The sequence below is a fragment of the Canis lupus genome, chromosome 6, assembly GCF_048164855.1.
Source record: "Canis lupus baileyi chromosome 6, mCanLup2.hap1, whole genome shotgun sequence".
In the NCBI taxonomy this organism is placed as follows: domain Eukaryota; kingdom Metazoa; phylum Chordata; class Mammalia; order Carnivora; family Canidae; genus Canis; species Canis lupus.
The window spans coordinates 53,677,058-53,694,480 of record NC_132843.1 but is presented as its reverse complement, the minus strand read 5'-3'; the positions used below and the strand labels follow the sequence as shown (position 1 = coordinate 53,694,480).

The window sequence follows — 17,423 nt, the reverse complement described above, 5'->3', positions numbered from 1 at the left end:
AGAGACGTTAAAGATTTGAAAGTATAATTTCAGGCTGTGGGAATTGGGTGTTTGGAGTGCGCCTTTGTTAATTAGAGTGAAAACTAAGTCACTGCAATAAAGAGATTTGTAAATGCAAAGACTAAAATAGATAGTTGCTAATTCTGTGTAATGTAAAAGTCCAGGATGGGAAGATCTACTCTGAATAGCCATCCAGGTACCCAGGCTGGCGGGGACCTCTGCCATACTCCAAAGAACATATAACTGTCTCCAAGGTTGAGGGTGAGTTCCACCACCGCATTCAGCCAGCAGGAAGGGATAGAGTAGATGACGAGGGGACAGGATTTCCTCTTAAGCAAGTGATGCAAAAGCTGTACAGTTTCTTTCTGTTCACCTTCCATTGGTGAGAACTTAGGCCACCTCTAGTCTCAAAGGGACCTGTCTCCGGCTGAGAAACCATGTGCCTAAGTGGGGGCATTCTCCACCATAGAGTGCTTTCCTTTGCTTTGAAATAATTTCCCAAGATCTTCCTCACATACTTCACCACCATATAACTCTATATTCAGAAGTTATACTTTGTTTCCTGTCTTTGAAAAAGAAAGAAGATATCTCAGTTACCATGATAGGTACAGCTTGAATAGGGAAACAATTCCCTGCAGTGTGTCCACAACCATAGAAAGTAGCTTGTCTGGGCTTTGAGACCTCACTTGCAGACTGACACCATTCACCAAATACATTCACTGGTTGATCTGCAGGCCTCATAAGGACACACTGAAGCCATGATTATAGCTACTTGCAGCCTAGGCTAAGTTCACCTAAGGTCGCATAGCAGGAGGGAGATTTGGGAGAGATTCCTCCTAGGCCATGCCATCGCAGATAGGGTGGGAGTCATGGACATTGTAGCAGAGGCCAAAAGCGTCACTATGTCTGCAGATTATAATTCAGAGAGGGTAGTAGTCTTGGTCAGGATATCAGGTCAGTGTTTCTAGTGCTCAGGGAGGGTGGGGCTATTTTCTATCACTCTTTAAAAACAATAAACTGAGGTAAAATTCACACAACCTAAAGTTATTTAAAATTGTACAATTCAGTGGCATTTAGGACATTCATAATTTTTCATAATTTTGTGTAACCATCTGTCTAGTTCTAGAAAATGTTCATCACTCTAAAAGGAAACCCTATATCCATTAAGCCATTACTCCCTATTTCTCCCTGCTCCCTGCCCCTGGACACCATGAATCTGCATTGTCTCTGTGGATTTATCTGTTCCAATATTTCATATAATTGGAATTGTACAATATGTGGTCTTTGTGTCTGGCTTCTTTCACTTAGTATAATATTTTTAAGATTCATCCATGTTATAACATGTATCAGTACTCCGTTTTTTTAGTGGCTGGATAATATTCCATTGTGTGGATAAACCATATTTTGTTTATTCATTTACCTGTTGATGGGCATTTGGTTTGTTTCCCCCTTTTTTCTTTTACTTTTTATAGACACACTGTTATGAATTTTTTTTTCCCTAAGAATCCCAGTGTTCAGTTACCATTGACTTGTTAACTAACATACCATACCGGCTACTTTTGCATTTTAGGCCCAGGAACAATATGTCACATCTGCTAGAGGAGAAGGCCAGAGAACCTGCCGCCATGTTCTGGGAGAAGCCAGCTCTGTGGAATCCTGCAGAGCTCTGTGTGAATCCTGCACTGGCTGGCACTATTTCTCTGACCCTAGTCAAATCTTAGATACTTTCTTCATCTGCAAGCTTGAGATAATAAAGTTTGCCTTAAATTATTATTGTAAGGATTGCAGGAGTTAAAATTTATATGAATTAACTTGTCTGTGGACCAGTACACTTTGCATTTGTCAGTTCCACTTCAAATGTGCAAGGCTTTGAATATGTTTTGTTTTTTAAAATTTTATTTAAATTCAACTAGTTACCTACAATGTATTATTGGTTTCAGAGGTAAAGGCCAGTGATTCATCAGTCTTATATAATACCCAGTGCTCATTACATCATGTGCCCTCTTTAATACCCATCAGCCTGTCCCCCCACCCCACTCCCCTCTAGCAACCCTCAGTTTGTCTCCTATGATTAAGAGTCTTAGGGTTTGTCTCCCTCTCTGATTTTGTCTTCTTTTATTTCTTCCTCTCTTGACTATATTTCAGAGAAGACTGGCTGCCAAGACAGAAGATGAGTTGGGATTAACTGACATGCCTTCTTGACTCCAGATGGCAGGTGTAGGCCCTAGGACCTAGCTCAGGGGCATCAGACCAAAGGGAATTGCTGCTGTCAAGTGAGCTAAAGCTTCCTTTTCATTTCAAGATGGCACGGGGTACTCACAAATTCCTACTACTTTGGCAGAACTCTCTCCTCAGGCCTAAGGGTTGTCTCATTGCTTTATTCTACACTCACTCTTTCATTGAGCCAGACACTATGCCATGTACACAGAAATGAATAAAAAGAGATTTCTTTTCTCAAGGGACTCTTATCTAGTGGACAAAACATTTGAATGCAGCAGTAAAAATCTGCTGTAATATTGTGCCTCTGTCTAGATGCACAAAAGGACACTTCATCTTGTCTTAGGAAGCCAAGGTAGGAAGAGGTGAAGAATTAGCTGAATCCTCAAATGAAGTGGGAATTAGTGAAATAAAACCATGATTCAGATGAAGCAGGCTGAAATCACTTGATTTTTCTGAGCCTTCATTTTTACATCTGTAAAGTCACGGTAATATGAGAGTTGTAATAATAAGTAAAATATAAAAATACTATGTTTAAAATTCCTGGGGGAAGTACTTGAAATCAGTAGGCTTGTGATAAATGGAAGCTCTTGATGCTATTATTATAGGAGGAAAGAGGAAGAAGAAGATTATAAGGGCAGGGACAATAATAAAATTAGTAATGTTTATGAATGATTAACTACTAGTGCACCGAAGTGGTCTATACTTATTATCTCAGGGTAAGTTAATGTCCTCAAACTTTAAGAGCTAGGTACAATAATTGTCCCCATTTTATAGAGGAGGAAGCTGAGACACAAAGGTGTCAACCACACAACTGACAAGGTGGTGTAGTCCAGGTTGCCTGATTCTAAAGTCTTCGCTCCTGATCATCTTGTTGGGACAACATGGAAGTGGTTGGAAGTGGTTCCTTATGACAGCAGCATACCTAACCAGAGGAGGCTGGGACCTAATAAGGTTTGAGAAGTAAGCAGGGCTGGGAGAGGGAAGGTTTGCCAAGTTTAGGAGTTAGAATTTTATGCCGAGAACAACAGGGACTCACTGAAGACTTATTAGGAAAATGAGGTGTGTGGGTTTTCCCTGGCAAATCCTATAAGCAGAACAAGATTTCTAGTGATGAACCCCAAATCAATTAGATGCCAACTGAGGGCTTACAATCTGGAGATGACTTCTGCTGTGGTAGGTCATCCAGCTGTTGATTCTCTTAGTGTCCACAGCCTGAAGAAGGGTTGGGGTGGTGGTAGGGGTGGACTGAAGAGAACATCTTTCCCAGATGAGAGACTTCCAGGAATAACCTATAAACTCAGAAATCCAAATTAGGGGTAATAGAGACATGGCCTTTACTGACCAATGATTTATATTTATATACAATATTTTATAAGGTGGTCATATATAATTAAAGCTTCATAATAATCCTGAGTTTGCTTAGAGAATATTAACCTATTTCACAGAAAAAAAATCTGAAATGAATTACTTACAGCATGGAGTTAGTAAGCAGAGAAGACAAGACTCAACCCCATGTCTTCTCAATTCAAGTGTAGGTTCTATTATTTTTCCAAGAGAAAGACATTGTAGTAGTGGTTCCCATTGATTGCTGAAAGGTTTTAGGACCACCATGATACTTCTTTGCCAAAAAATCTGTTCTTTACCAAATGTGCCTTCCTAACTACCCAATGACTATTGCAAGGTGTCACTGTCTCAAGACCTGGGTAGCTCAGTGGTTTAGCACCTGCCTTCCCCCCAGGGCATGATCCTGGAGTCCCGGGATCAAGTCCCACATCAGGCTTCCGGCATGGAACCTGCTTCTCCCTCTGCCTATGTCTCTGCCTCTCTCTGTGTCTTTCATGAATAAATAAATAAAATCTAAAAAAAAAAAAAAAAGACTATGGACTTGATTCACAATTTATTAACTTTGCATCAATGTCTATTTGGATATTGCAAAGAAAGAAAAATGTATTGGAAAGTAAACAAATTAATGTAAGTATATTAAACTTCTAATGTTTACTTTGTCAGATGTTTAGAATCCTGACTATGATGGTCTAAACAGTAACTATTTAGAATTTAGATACTTTTTCTTTTTACAGGGAAATAGACTCTCTTCCCCTGCTACTCACCCTATTGTGGAAGGATAGGGCAATGGCAATATCTTATTAGAATCATGTATCTGGAAATGCTTAATTTATATCCTCATTCCCCAGTACAATGCTTGCTTGCACTAGACACTTAATGTTTATTTATAAATGATTGGTTCCTGTCTAACTAGTTTCTACTGTGCAATAAATTATAGATAAATTTTATGAGGTTTTTCTCCACATGTCAGATACAGTGCTGGATGCTGGGATACAGAAATGTCTACATCCAATCTCCAGGATGAACTGTTACGTTGGTTTATAGGACTATCTTCCCTCTAAATCCACCTGGATTCTTAAAAAACACTGGTGTCCAGGCCTCAGGCACAAGGATTCTGATGTAAATGGTCTACATTGAAGTCTTCTTGTTGTTATTTAAAAAAAAATAAAACAAAACAAAACAGTCCAAATGATTCTAGTATATAACCAGGGTTTATAGTCAGTGGGAAAAATAGACAGAGCATGAGAGACTCCTAACTCTGGGAAACGAACAAGGGGTGGTGGAAAGGGAGGTGGGCGGGGAGTGGGGGTGACTGGGTGACGGACACTTGATGGGATGAGGGGGCACTTGATGGGATGAGCACTGGGTGTTATGCTATATGTTGGCAAATTGAACTCCAATAAAAAAAAATAGATCCATAAAAGGCAAATACAATGGTGTAATGATTAAGAACCCTGGGTCTGGAGTCCCTGAGGTCAAATACACTACCTACCTCTCCCCTAAGGTGGTGATGATTTACATAACATTTCTGAGACTCAGATTCCTTATGGGTAAAATGGAAGCAGTAATAATAGCTAACCATTAAGATATTTGGAAGAATAAATTTGGATTGTGCAAGTAAAGCACTTTGTACAGTGTCTGGCATATAGCAGTCAGTCAATTTTATAATCTATTATTATTACTTTGTTTGAGGAAAGTAGGCAGAGTGTGCTATGGGAACACATTGAGAGTTAGAGAAGAGATCTCCGTAGGAGGATATTTTCTTCCCTGACCAGGCACCACCATTATTTTGTTGTACAAAATAGAGGCCAGTTGCCATTTCTGGAATAGTGACCTCACTGGGGATTTCTTGCATCCTCTCCAGCTACATGGATATCAAAGCTAACAAGAGTGTATGGTAGTGCCTTGTCTGTACAATGGGGCAAAAATATCTCTTTCCCAGGGTTATTGTGAAGAAAAAATAAAATAATCATAACAAAGTGCCCATCACATAGCAGGTGTGCAAAAAATGGTAGTCCATTTCTCTCTACCAGTATATGGGCTACAACAATGTGCCTGGTCAAGCTCTGACTGACTCTACTCTTTTTTTTTTTTTTCTTTCAGGGCTGACTCTACTCTTAAGCATTATTACCAACATATGTTCCCACCTAGTATCAGAAAACCTGGTTATGTGTTTATTAATTAATTCAATCATTCATTCATCCATGTAATAAATATATATTAAATATTATGTGCCAAGCCCCCGTGGATACGGGCTGACCAAGTAGACATGATTCATGGCTTTACAGAGCTTACATTTTAGCAAAGGGATCAGAGTGTAGGCAGCTAATCATAAAATAAATTACCTTTTCCATTAATTTGTTCCATAATTATCCTGATTATTATCCTCGTTAATTATCCAAGTTATTGTGGTTAGTGCTACAAAAGCATAGGGGGTTCTGTGGAACTCTCAAATTGATTTTGAGCTGGTGCTTGAAAGATGGGAAAGAACTGACTGGGTAATGATGAAAGCACTGTGTTTCAGGCATAGGAAGAGCATGAGTGAAAGCCCTAATGCAGGGGTCATAAAGTATTGAGAAGGCCAGTGGTTATGTAGAGCAGGGAGTGAGGGGTGAGTGCTTTAGGAACGTGGCCAATGATGCAAAGCTACATCCTGCATAGCATTAAAGGTCACGTTAACTATTCCCATGGAGAAGCCAAAAGATAGTGGGAATAACATAGACATATGACGACGAGAAACATGCTATTTATAACTACAACTTGCCCTCAAGAAAGTAGGATCTTTTTAAGATATTCCTTTATGTCTTCAGAACATATGGAAGATCAGGGTATCCAGGTTGGAGTTGGAAACTATAGAGAGTCAACTCACAAAACAAAGTGAAAAGAGCTCATAGTTCCTGGGGAATCAGGAGACTCTAGAGGGTAGAAGAGATGGGAGGGAGAAAGTGGAAAGAGAACCAGGAGGCTGCACAGTAGATTGAGATTGAGGATGGGGGTGACCTGACAGACTTTAAAGAATTTGTCTAATATATAAATATCACAGGATAGCATATCTTTTACAGAAACTTCAAACCTCAAATTTTGTATAAATTTCATTATACTCATTGCTCTGTTTGTTTTTTGGAGTGGGGAGGGTTATATTTTGTTTTGTTTTGTTTGTAGAAATCCAGGGATCTTAGTTTTCTATTTCTGCTCTGTCAGATTTAGCACAAACTTAGTGGCTTAAAACAATATCAACTTATTATCTTACAGTTTTGAGACTCACATGTTCAAAATGGGTTACATAGGGCCAAAATCAAGGTGTTGGTTGGATTGTTCTCCCTCTGGAGGCTCTAGAAGGAAATCCATTTCCCTTGCCTTTTTCAGCTTCTAGAGTTGCATTCTTTGTTTCCTGTTCCCTACTTCTATCTTCAAAGCGTGTTGAATCTCCAAAAATCTCTTTCCTCTCTGACCTCCTACCTTCCCTTATAAAGTCCTTTTTTATATATATATATATATATATATATATATATATATATATATATATATATATATATATTCAGCCTCCTGGGTAATCCAGTATAATCTCTCAATCTCAGGATCCTTTAATTAATCATGTTTTTATAAAGTTCCTTTTGCCATGTCAGGTAACATACTCATTGATTCTGGGGATCAGGAATTGGAAACTTTAGGAAGGTTACTAGTAAGCCTATAACACTTAGGCATTCTGATAGTTCAGAAGATGAGCAAGGAAATTTGCCCTGATTTTGAAAAATGAGATCTGGAATATCTGAGTACTTTGAGGTAATATGGATTAAAGGGTAAATTAAAATTATCCATTCTTTCATTATTTTTTAATATTAAATAACACTCATTAATATCTGAACATTTTTATTGAAGCACAAGGATATGTCCTGTTAGCATTTCATTCATTTGGCATGTATTCATTAAGCATCCATTAGGTGTCAGGCACTGAGGTTCCAGAGTACAGAACCAATGCTGTGTAAAAAGCAACATTTGCCTTTAAGAACCTTCAATTTTGGGCAACCTGGGTGGCTCAGTGGTTTAGCACCGCCTTCAGCCCTGGTTGTGGTCCTGGAGACCTGGGATCGAATCCCATGTCAGGCTCCCTGCATGGAGCCTGCTTCTCCCTCTGCCCCTCTCTCTCTCTCTCTCTCTCTCTCTTTCTCTCTCTCTCTCTCTGTCTCTCATGAATAAATAAATGAAATTTTAAAAAGTACCTTCAATTTTGTGGAGCAGGAAAAGAAAAAATTAGTAATTTCACTATAGGCTGGTAAATACAATGAAAGCTACACAGAACATTAAGGCAATAAATAGGAGCAACACTCACCTACTTGATCAAAGGGGTCTGGAAAATGCATCTCAGATACATGAGCCAAGGATCAACTAGAGAGGCAGAATCAGGGATTTGACTGCAAGCAATTGCAGCCTAAGTAGTATTTGCAAGGCTGTTGTCTTCACATTGGTGCTGGAGCTTGAAGTCTGTAGGGCATGCAGTTGGTAAAGGAAGGGGAATGCAAAGTGGGGATAGGAGAGGACAGGATAGAGCCCACAATCTTGGAACTGTGTTAATCTCCCATGGCCTTTACCATTGATGGTGTTGATGATGTGCGTTTCTCATAGGAGAAGCTGGTATCCTTTGTCAACAGAACTAAAACTACTGGCTCAGAAGTCAGAGAAGCTAAAGGAGGACCCCAGAGCAGATGCAGTGGTTGCTGCCCTACACCAGCGAGGTGGGCCCGCAGAGAAGTGAAAACATACATGCAATGCAAGTTGACACATTAAAAATACAAAACACTTGAATCATTGGGGGCTTTCATCTAACTACAAGTAATTTCCTGTGACTGGAGGAGTTGATGTTAGAGAGGGAGAGCAGGCTGAGAGGAGATTATGATGAGAGGAGTGAAAGATGAGCCTAAGCCACAGGTCAAGCAAGATCACTGAGGACTTTCTGATGGGTCAGGACAGTGTTAGACTAGATCCTGAGGGCAATGGGTCACCACTATGACAAGTTACCCAATTTTTATTTCAAAAAGTTTAAAGTGATTAGCATGGGATCATCTTCCCTTCAGGCCTCAGGACTCCCTGTTTTTGCCTTGCCTACCTGCGTCCATGACAAAGTCTCCAGTTTCCCCTCAACACTTTTCTTGCCTCAGTGACTCCACCTGGAATACATTTCCCTCCTCCTTCCATTCAAGTTCTATTTCTTCCTTTGTGAATACTACTCTAGGCAGTATTTGTCCCAGCAGGAGGGAAATAGCCACAGTGTGTATCACTAGACTGTGGCCTGATAACAGGAACCTTGTTTATATTATCCAAATGTCCCCACTGCCTAGCATAGTACCAGTGTTCAATAGATGCTTACTGATTGGATCTAAATCCAAGCGCTTCTCATCAAACACTTTGCTTATATACTTTTCAATTTTATTAGTGGGTTTGATGAAGTAAGTCTTCTGATCACTGTCAAATATAGAAAGACAATGGATTTCTATATTTGAATAGAGAATTAAGTAACAGGAAAGGCTTTTAGCACCCTTCAGAAAAGCATGTGCATATAGACTCAAGTTATCAAGAGGGAAAGGAAAATCATTTCTCTTCTGAAATATGCTTCAAGTCAGAGAATAACTTCTCATTCTTTACCAAATAAGTCATAATTCACATCTGGAAGGAGTTCCTTGTCATTCTTGGTTTCCTTAATCTTCAGAGACTGTCTGCCAGGTTGTCAGGCCAGTTATAAAGAGGCTTCAATTTTTTTAAGTATATAAGGCTAAATAGTCTTCGGAAGATTTGTTTAAAATTTGAGGAGGTCAATTTAAGGGACATTTCCTTAAAGTCTCTGTAGGTAATTTCTGCCAACTCCCTGATCACAGGGTCTTCATCTCGAAGCACTGGGTCAATAGCTGTAAGAGCAGAAAGGTCTTTAGTTCAAGACATCTCTCTCCTGGTCTAGAAGCACTACAACCTTTCAGAGCACTACAACCTTTCAGAGTCTCTCCTTCTCTTCTCTTGACCCCCCAATTTTCATTATTTTGACTAGAAGCATCCAGGAAGTTTTATCCACTATCCCCACCAGACCTCGATAAAACAAAAACAAAAGCAAAAACAAAACAAAACAGGAATACTCACAAAATATTTAACAAATGCCTATCATGCGCTGAGTAAATATATATAATATATATATTATATCATATATATATATTCATGAAGAGGTTCAATAGTGCTCATAATAATGAAAAAAAGTTGGAATCAGTCTCAATGTTCAGCAACAGGGAACCATGTAAGAATTAGGCATATCATAAAATGAAATAGCACACATGTTAACATGAACCCATGTCTCTTGGCATGAACATATATGAAGAAGTGAAAGAGTTATACAACACTTATGATAGTTAAAAAATAAACATCTAATAGCTTTTATTCTTTAAATATATCTGAGATAATAGATATACCAAAATGCTAATATCATTCTATCCAGTTATGGGGCTTGTGGGAGTTATTTTCTTCTTAACAAAAAGAAATAGAGAGAGGAAATCAGGACAGATGTGGTAAAGAGAGAGGAAAAGGAGAAGGAAGTGAAGGAGGAGAGAAAGAAGAAAAAGATTCTGAGGAACATGGAGGCAGAATTTCCGTGCTTAGAGTTTGCAGGCAGTCAATAAGTATGTATCAAATAAACGAGTGAATGGGTTAGTTAGCAAGTGGAAAAGAAAAGAGAATAATGATGTGTCAGTGTAGGTTCATCAGTTGTAACAAACATGCCATGGTGGGGAGGTGTGTATGTGGGGGCAGAAGGCATCTGGGAAATCTGTGTACCTTCCTCTCAGTTTTGCTCTAAATCTAAACCTTCTCCAAAAAATAAAGTCTATGACACACACACAAAAAGGAAGGAAGGAAGGCTGCTACCATTTTCTACCTCTGATCCTGGGGAGGATATAGAGGCTTAGAGAGAGATGCCAAAGATTCAGACATTTTGAGAGCAAACATTTTCCTTCTTTCATTCCCTCTGGCGCAAGTGTGCATTGCTGTCCTCTAAAATTCTCTGAGGGAAGGGACTTTGCTTTATTTGCTGCTATATGCTCCACAGCTGGAATAGTGCTGTCACATAGTAAATGCCAGAAAAATATTTGTTGGATAGGTGAATGAGTGAATAAATCTTCAACTCTGTAGTTTTTAAAGGTTCTAGGATAATAGTTAGGTCTCAAATAATGAGAGGGATAGTTAGATTTAAGTGCACACATACACAGAAAGGAAGGGAAGAAAAGGAACGGGAAAGGAACCAGGGAGGGAAAAGAAGAAAAGATGCCCTCTAACCTAGTCCTTCCATTGATTCACCCTTACTCTCCTCTTCCCATCCCTCATACCATTACAGAACATATATGTGAACTGAATCACAAATAGTGAATTCACTTAGATTTATATATACAGATTTCACCATAACTTCAACACTTACCATCAAGCATGACTTCAATTTCTTCTCTGAGCAGTAAATGGCTGCCTAATTTTGTCAAGTACCCTGTGCACAAAGTAAAAATAAAGTTACCCCAAAATACATTATGAAAATGCATCCTCTATCTGGCTTCCTTTATAGCTTTCTCCAAAGCAAAGCATCTCTAGATTATCCTTAATACATCTTTCAGTGCTATCAAATAATTATTATTTAATGAAACTCTTTATTGGGATATATTTATGTGTATAAATGTGCACAAATCATAATTAGTCTATTCTCTTGCCTGTTTTTATATTGAGTTGTCTTTTATTTATACATCTGTAGGCATTTTTATTCAGGATACTAATCATACTAATCTTTTTAAAATGTTACATGACATAAATATCTCCTTCTACTTTGGGGCTAAACTTTTCCATTTGTATTTTTCCTAATATATTATATACATTATAGTATTATATATATATAACAGAAGCTCTAATTTTAATGCAGTCCATTCACCATCTCTTTATTTAGGGTTAGTGAATTTTGGAGTCTGGATAGGAAATCTTTGCTGTTTCAAGGTCATATTGATGTCCTACCTATATTTTCCTCTAGAAGCTTTATTGTTTTACCTTTTACTCATTGGGATTGTAGACTTAATTGTAATTATGCTGCATAAAGTAGGAGTCAATATTTTTCATATACCTGTGTAATTAACCCAGTACCATTAAAAGAAAATCTGTCCTTTCCCTACTGCTGTGCAGAGTCACTTATAAGTTGTGTTGGGGTCAGTGTTCTGGCTTCATTCTATCATCTTTGTCAATTTGATGAATGGAAACATTTCATCATTTCAATGTGCATCACTTTTTTGGATGAAGTTATGAAAATTTCACGTTTCTGAGCCAAATAATTTTATCATGTTCAGTGTCCATATTTCTAATGAGTTGTCTTTTCTTATGATTGTAAGGAAGAACCACCCTTCATTTGTGGTGTCATAAGTATTTCATCTCAGTTTGGTTTTTCACTCTGTTTATAGTGGTTTTTCCCCGTAGAAATATTTACTTTTTTCATAGATGGTCAATCTTTTCTTCTGGTTCCTAGATTTGACTTTTTACCTTGGAAAGATCTACCCACTACATTATTTTTTTAAAAAGATTTTATTTGTTTATTCATGAGGGACACAGAGAGAGGCGGAGACATAGGCAGAGGGAGAAACAGGCTCTCTGTGAGTAGCCTGATATGGGACTCAATCCCAGGACCCTGGGATCACAACCTAAGCCAAAGGCAGATGCTCAACCACTGGGCCACCCAGGTGCCCCTCACTGCATGATTATAAAGCAAATTCTCCCACACTATTCTAATTTTGCTTGTCATTATTATGGTTTTATTTTCAACATTTGAGCCTTTGACTATCTCGAATTTATTTAAAGTAAGAAGTAAGATAGGCATAAAATAAATTTTTAAAATTCCAGATGGTTCACCAGGTGTCCCTAAGCTGTATAAGGAATATTCTATATTTTCATCGTTGAAGCCAATGATTCATTTTAAAGTATTGCATGTTTTTATGGTTATTTCTGGATGGTATTTTGTTCTATTTGTTTTTCTATTCATTCCCTGTGATTTTAAGCACCGTAGCTATATTAATAACTGATACAGCTAGTCCTCTCTGTCTCTGTCTCTTTTTTTTGTCAGAATTTACCAGATATTCTTGTGTGTTAAATTCTACATTAATTTTAGAATCAATATGTCACTTTTGAGAAAAGAAAGCCCTACTGATATTTATTTATTTATTTATTTATTTATTTATTTATTTATGATTTTATTTATTTGAGAGAGAGAGAGGGAGGAAGAGGGAGAGAACACAGAGGGAGAAGGAGAAGCAGACTCCTCGCTGTGCAGGGATTTCTCCTGGCAGGGCTCAATCCCAGGACCCTGAGATCAAGACCTGAGCTGAAGGCAGATGCTTAACCAACTGAGCCACCCAGGCACCCGCTATTGATATTTTAATTGGCATTTCATTCTGTGCATAGATTCCATGTACATTTTAAATTTTGATTCTTTCTTTCCCCAAAATATTTACACCTTTCTATTTATTCAATCTTATTCATGTCTTTCAGTAGTATTTGCAAGTTTTTATTTCATAGAAATATTGTGTATATTTTAGTTTCTTTCTGAATCTCCCTTCCTTCCTTCAGTCTGTCCATATTTCTTCCTTCCTTGCTCATCTCCCTACCTACCCCTGGGACTCTTTCTTTCTTGCTTTCTTTCCTTTCACCCGTCTTCCCTTCCTTTCTTCTTCTTTCCTCTCTCCCCTTTTCTTTCTACTTAGGATTTTGTAGACACAAGTCTACTGTATTTTAGGGTTGAATACTGAAGATTTACTAATGACAGATTTACTATTTTGTGATTTATAGATGACTTTTTTGTCTTCCCAAAATGCTCAAGAATTCATTAACTGTGAAGTTCCATAACTTTATTAGGAAATGTCTTAAAGTTGTATTCTGTATAAAATGTGTCTTGAAAAATTATTTACCACTTCAGTGTATTTAATCAAGTCTTTTTTTATTTCTTAAATTATATTTGAATCCTTTTTCTGTTCTAATAATTTTTCTTCTTCCAGGATATCATTTATGCGCATTTGCATTTCTTTTTGTTTTAAAGATTTTATTTATTTATTCATGAGAGACACAGAGAGAGAGATAGAGGCAGAGACCTAGACAGAGGGAGAAGCAGGCTCCATGCAAGAATCCTGACGTGGGACTCAATCCAGGGACTCCAGGATCATGCCCCGGGCTGAAGGCAGATGCTCAGCTGCTGAGCCACCCAGGCATCCCTATGCATTTCTTTTTAATTTAAATTCAAGTTAGCATATAATGTAGTATTTCAGAAGTAGAATTTAATGATTCATCACTTATATATAAACACCCTGTGCTCATTACAAGTGCCCTCTTTAATGCCCATCACCCAGTTACCCCTTGCTCCCACCCATCTCCTCTCCAGCAACCCTCAGTTTGTTTCCTATATTTAAGAATCTCTTATGATTTGTCTTCCTCTCTGTTTTTATCTATTTTATTTTTCCTTCCCTTGCCTTATGTTCATCTGTTTTGTTTCTTAAATTCCATGAGTGGAACTTCATTTTTAATACAAAAATCATAATCATATGATATTTGCCTTTATCTGACTTACTTTGCTTAGCATAATACACTCTAGTTCCATCCACATTGTTGTAAATAGCAAGATTTCATTCTTTTTGATCACTAAGTAATATTCCATTGCATATATAAAAATATTTTATTATATATTTTACATATATATTATATATACTTTATTTTATATATTTTATACATACTTTATTTTATATATATTATATATATATATATACACACACACACACACACACACACACACACACATATATATAAAATCTTTATCCATTCATCAATTGATGGACATTTGGGCTCTTTCCGTAATTTGACTATTGTTGATAGCGCTGCTATAAACATTGGGATGCATGTGCCCTTTGAATCACCATTTTTGTATCCTTTGGATAAATACCTCATAGTGCAATTGCTGTGTCATAGGGTAGTTTGGTTTTTAACTTTTTGAGTAACCTCCATATTGTTTTTCAGAGTAGCTGCATCATTTTGCATTCCCACCAACAGTACAAAAGAGTTCCCTTTATTCCACATCCTATTGTTTCCTGAGTTGTTAGTTTTAGCCATTCTGACAGGTGTGAGGTGGTATCTCATTGTGGTTTTTATTTGAATTTCCCTCATGATGACTGATGTCTTTTATTTATCTTCCATATCTTTTACTGTCCCTTAATTTTTCAAACTGTTTTTTGCTGGTTTTCATTCCCTTTGCTAGCATTTCTCAGCCCTGTACCCCTTGTCTTTTACTAGGTTATCAACAATATATATTTTCTCTTTTGCTGGTCATAGTGTACTTTTTAACAACGCTTACATATTTTTTCTTATGCTTCCCCTCATACACGGGAAGCTTATTTTTCCTGAGCTACCATTATCTCATCATATATTTGTGTGTGTTTGTAACTATATCTTAGATCTTTATATAAAAAAAATGTTTGGATTCATGGAAATATACATTAGGATTTTTATCTGATCTGCAGAAACATTTTCTATACTTTCCTTTTTCTTTTTTCCTCCACTTCCCCCCTGAAAATATCTCTGTAGAAAGAAAATGCCTTTTTTTTTCTTTATGACAAAGAGAGAGAGAGAGAGAGAGAGAGAGAGAGAAAGGCAGAGTCACAAGCAGAGGGAGAAGCAGGCTCCATGCAGGGAGCCTGACAAGGGACTCGATCCCAGGTCTCCAGGATCACACCCCGGGCCGAAGGTGGTGCCAAACCACTGGGCCACCAGGGTTGCCCAGATAATGCTTTTTTAAATTACTTATTTTTGGGTTTTGCAATATTATAGACAGAGGAGTGTTTGTGGAAAGTTCAGGGTAGGATCCAGGAGATCAGGAACTCTTTCTGGTTTGAAATAAAGCTCTTATGACACAGGGTTTTCTGTATGTTGTGTTCCCTTACTTCTCTAAGATCAACATAGATGAGGAGCTGTAGTGATGATCATAGTTTAGTTTGTCTTCTACCTAGACTGACAGACTCCTCTCTATAATACAACATGACTGTATTTCCTCAGTTCTTGGTGGCCCTGCCACTTCATAATGCCAAATAGGGTCAAGAAAAGGGTCATTATCAAATTGGGAATCACTTCCTGTCATTCCAAATAAAGGTTTATTAATTTTGATCTTTATGGTGAGAATCTAATGGGAAAAAACGTTCTGGTCAGGTTTGCTCAAGATCAAAAAGTTTAGTTGTCTTCTGTTGGAATAATCCTGCATTTCCCTTCCCCACAACATTTAAAAAAACTGTTGGATTTGTTAGCTTTTCCTCATGTGTTGTAGTTTGTGGTTACAGACGTTCATATTTTATTAAAGATGGTATTTGTATTTTTCATATTCTTATTTTTGGGGTAGTGATTTTTAAGCAGTGAAGGGAGATAATTAGTAATAGCTTGCCACTATCTTAAAATTTGAGATTCATCCTGTTGGATACACTTTGTATAATAATTTTATCACACAGCAATACTCACTGCATTATAAAATAGAACTTTGTTCTAATCATATGCATTAACTTCTATTCATAGATATCATCATGGTAGGTGCTGTCCATCATAAAGAAAATTTATATTTTTTAAGAAAGACTTTCAGCTGCTACCCCATTCTGTACCTTTTAAGGAAATTAGACAATGAGGATTGAATTTTCCTTACCTATTAAAATAACTGATGCTCTTCTCAGATATATTCGGGAGCTTCTCAGGAATCCCAAGGTATCAGATATCAAATTTGTAATGTAGCTTTCATGAGAAATAAGCTGAGAATAAAATGAGAGAAAATACAAATAAAATGAGGGAAAATGAGGGAATTATTGGAAAACGCACATTTGCTCCCTCTGGAGAAGCTTCCAGAAAAAAGAGCTTGGTTGCTTATACCAAATCAGGACCAATTTAAAACTAGGGGATAGAAATCTCTTTACTTTTTTGTTTGTTGATGTTATTCAGTTGATTATATGATTCCCAAGCCCAACTTTGTGTTTCCAATCTTTATTAAGCATTCCTCCATTCCCACTTGTCTATCACTGCAGTTCGTACTAGTTTTCAGAAATGGTGGCAAAGTAATCCCAGTTTTGCTTTTGGTGATCTGAAATGCTGTTCCTACCTTTATAAGCATCCATACATTAAAGCAGGTGAGTTGTAGAAAGAAAATTAGAAATGATCAATGTCAGAGAAGAGGAAGTAGAAAATTTAATTTTTTTCTGGTCTTAAGCCCTAACTGTAATTACTCACATGTTATCTTCACAGTCCTTCTCTGGGATCCACTCTTGTCCCTGCCAAATCTTTCATCCCTTGGGATCTCCTTTAGAACTATTTCTGTAACTCTTATGGTAGTAAGCACTGCGGGGTTACTTACGAGATTGTTACAGATGTTGAGCACCACCAGCTCAAAATTGTGATGTTTGTCCTTGAGCAAATACGATGTTGACCAATTTAATTCTGAGGCACAGATTTTCAATGTGTATTTACATGCCTGTGAAGTAGAAAAAGATAACTGAGGATCTGTCCATCTGATGTTACATAAAACACTGCAATTTTCTGCAGAACTAAGACAAACAAGATTGCAGGACTCACTTTAGCTACTCTTATCTCTGTGTCCTCCAAAAACAGGATCAGAGGCACCAAGCCTCCAGTAACCATATCATTCAGTATCCATGGGTACGGACTCATATCCTTGAGTAATTCACCAAAGTGGTAAATGGCCATACTCCGAATGCCTCCATTACTCTAGAATATGCACACAGAAAAAGGCTTCATTGGAAGATATCATGAGAGGTTTTTTCTTTATGCAGTGGGAAATC

General features: G+C 37.5%; 1 protein-coding gene across 7 annotated transcripts in view; it reads right to left on the bottom strand.

Moving 5' to 3' along the window:
* Nucleotides 1-9,186: 9,186 nt before the first annotated feature.
* The window catches only part of MROH9 (maestro heat like repeat family member 9), a 98,699-nt gene continuing 90,462 nt past the window's right edge, over nucleotides 9,187-17,423 (bottom strand). For 6 of the 7 annotated variants that reach the window (XM_072830567.1, XM_072830560.1, XM_072830562.1 and 3 more), the window contains 5 exons: nucleotides 17,197-17,349; nucleotides 16,979-17,095; nucleotides 16,280-16,382; nucleotides 11,012-11,074; nucleotides 9,187-9,464 (listed from right to left, as the gene is read on the bottom strand). In XM_072830567.1, coding sequence (XP_072686668.1) covers nucleotides 9,265-9,464; nucleotides 11,012-11,074; nucleotides 16,280-16,382; nucleotides 16,979-17,095; nucleotides 17,197-17,349 — 636 coding nt within the window. In that variant the 3' untranslated portion in view covers nucleotides 9,187-9,264. The remainder of the gene's footprint in view (nucleotides 9,465-11,011; nucleotides 11,075-16,279; nucleotides 16,383-16,978; nucleotides 17,096-17,196; nucleotides 17,350-17,423) is intronic. The other variant, XM_072830566.1, reaches the window with a different exon arrangement.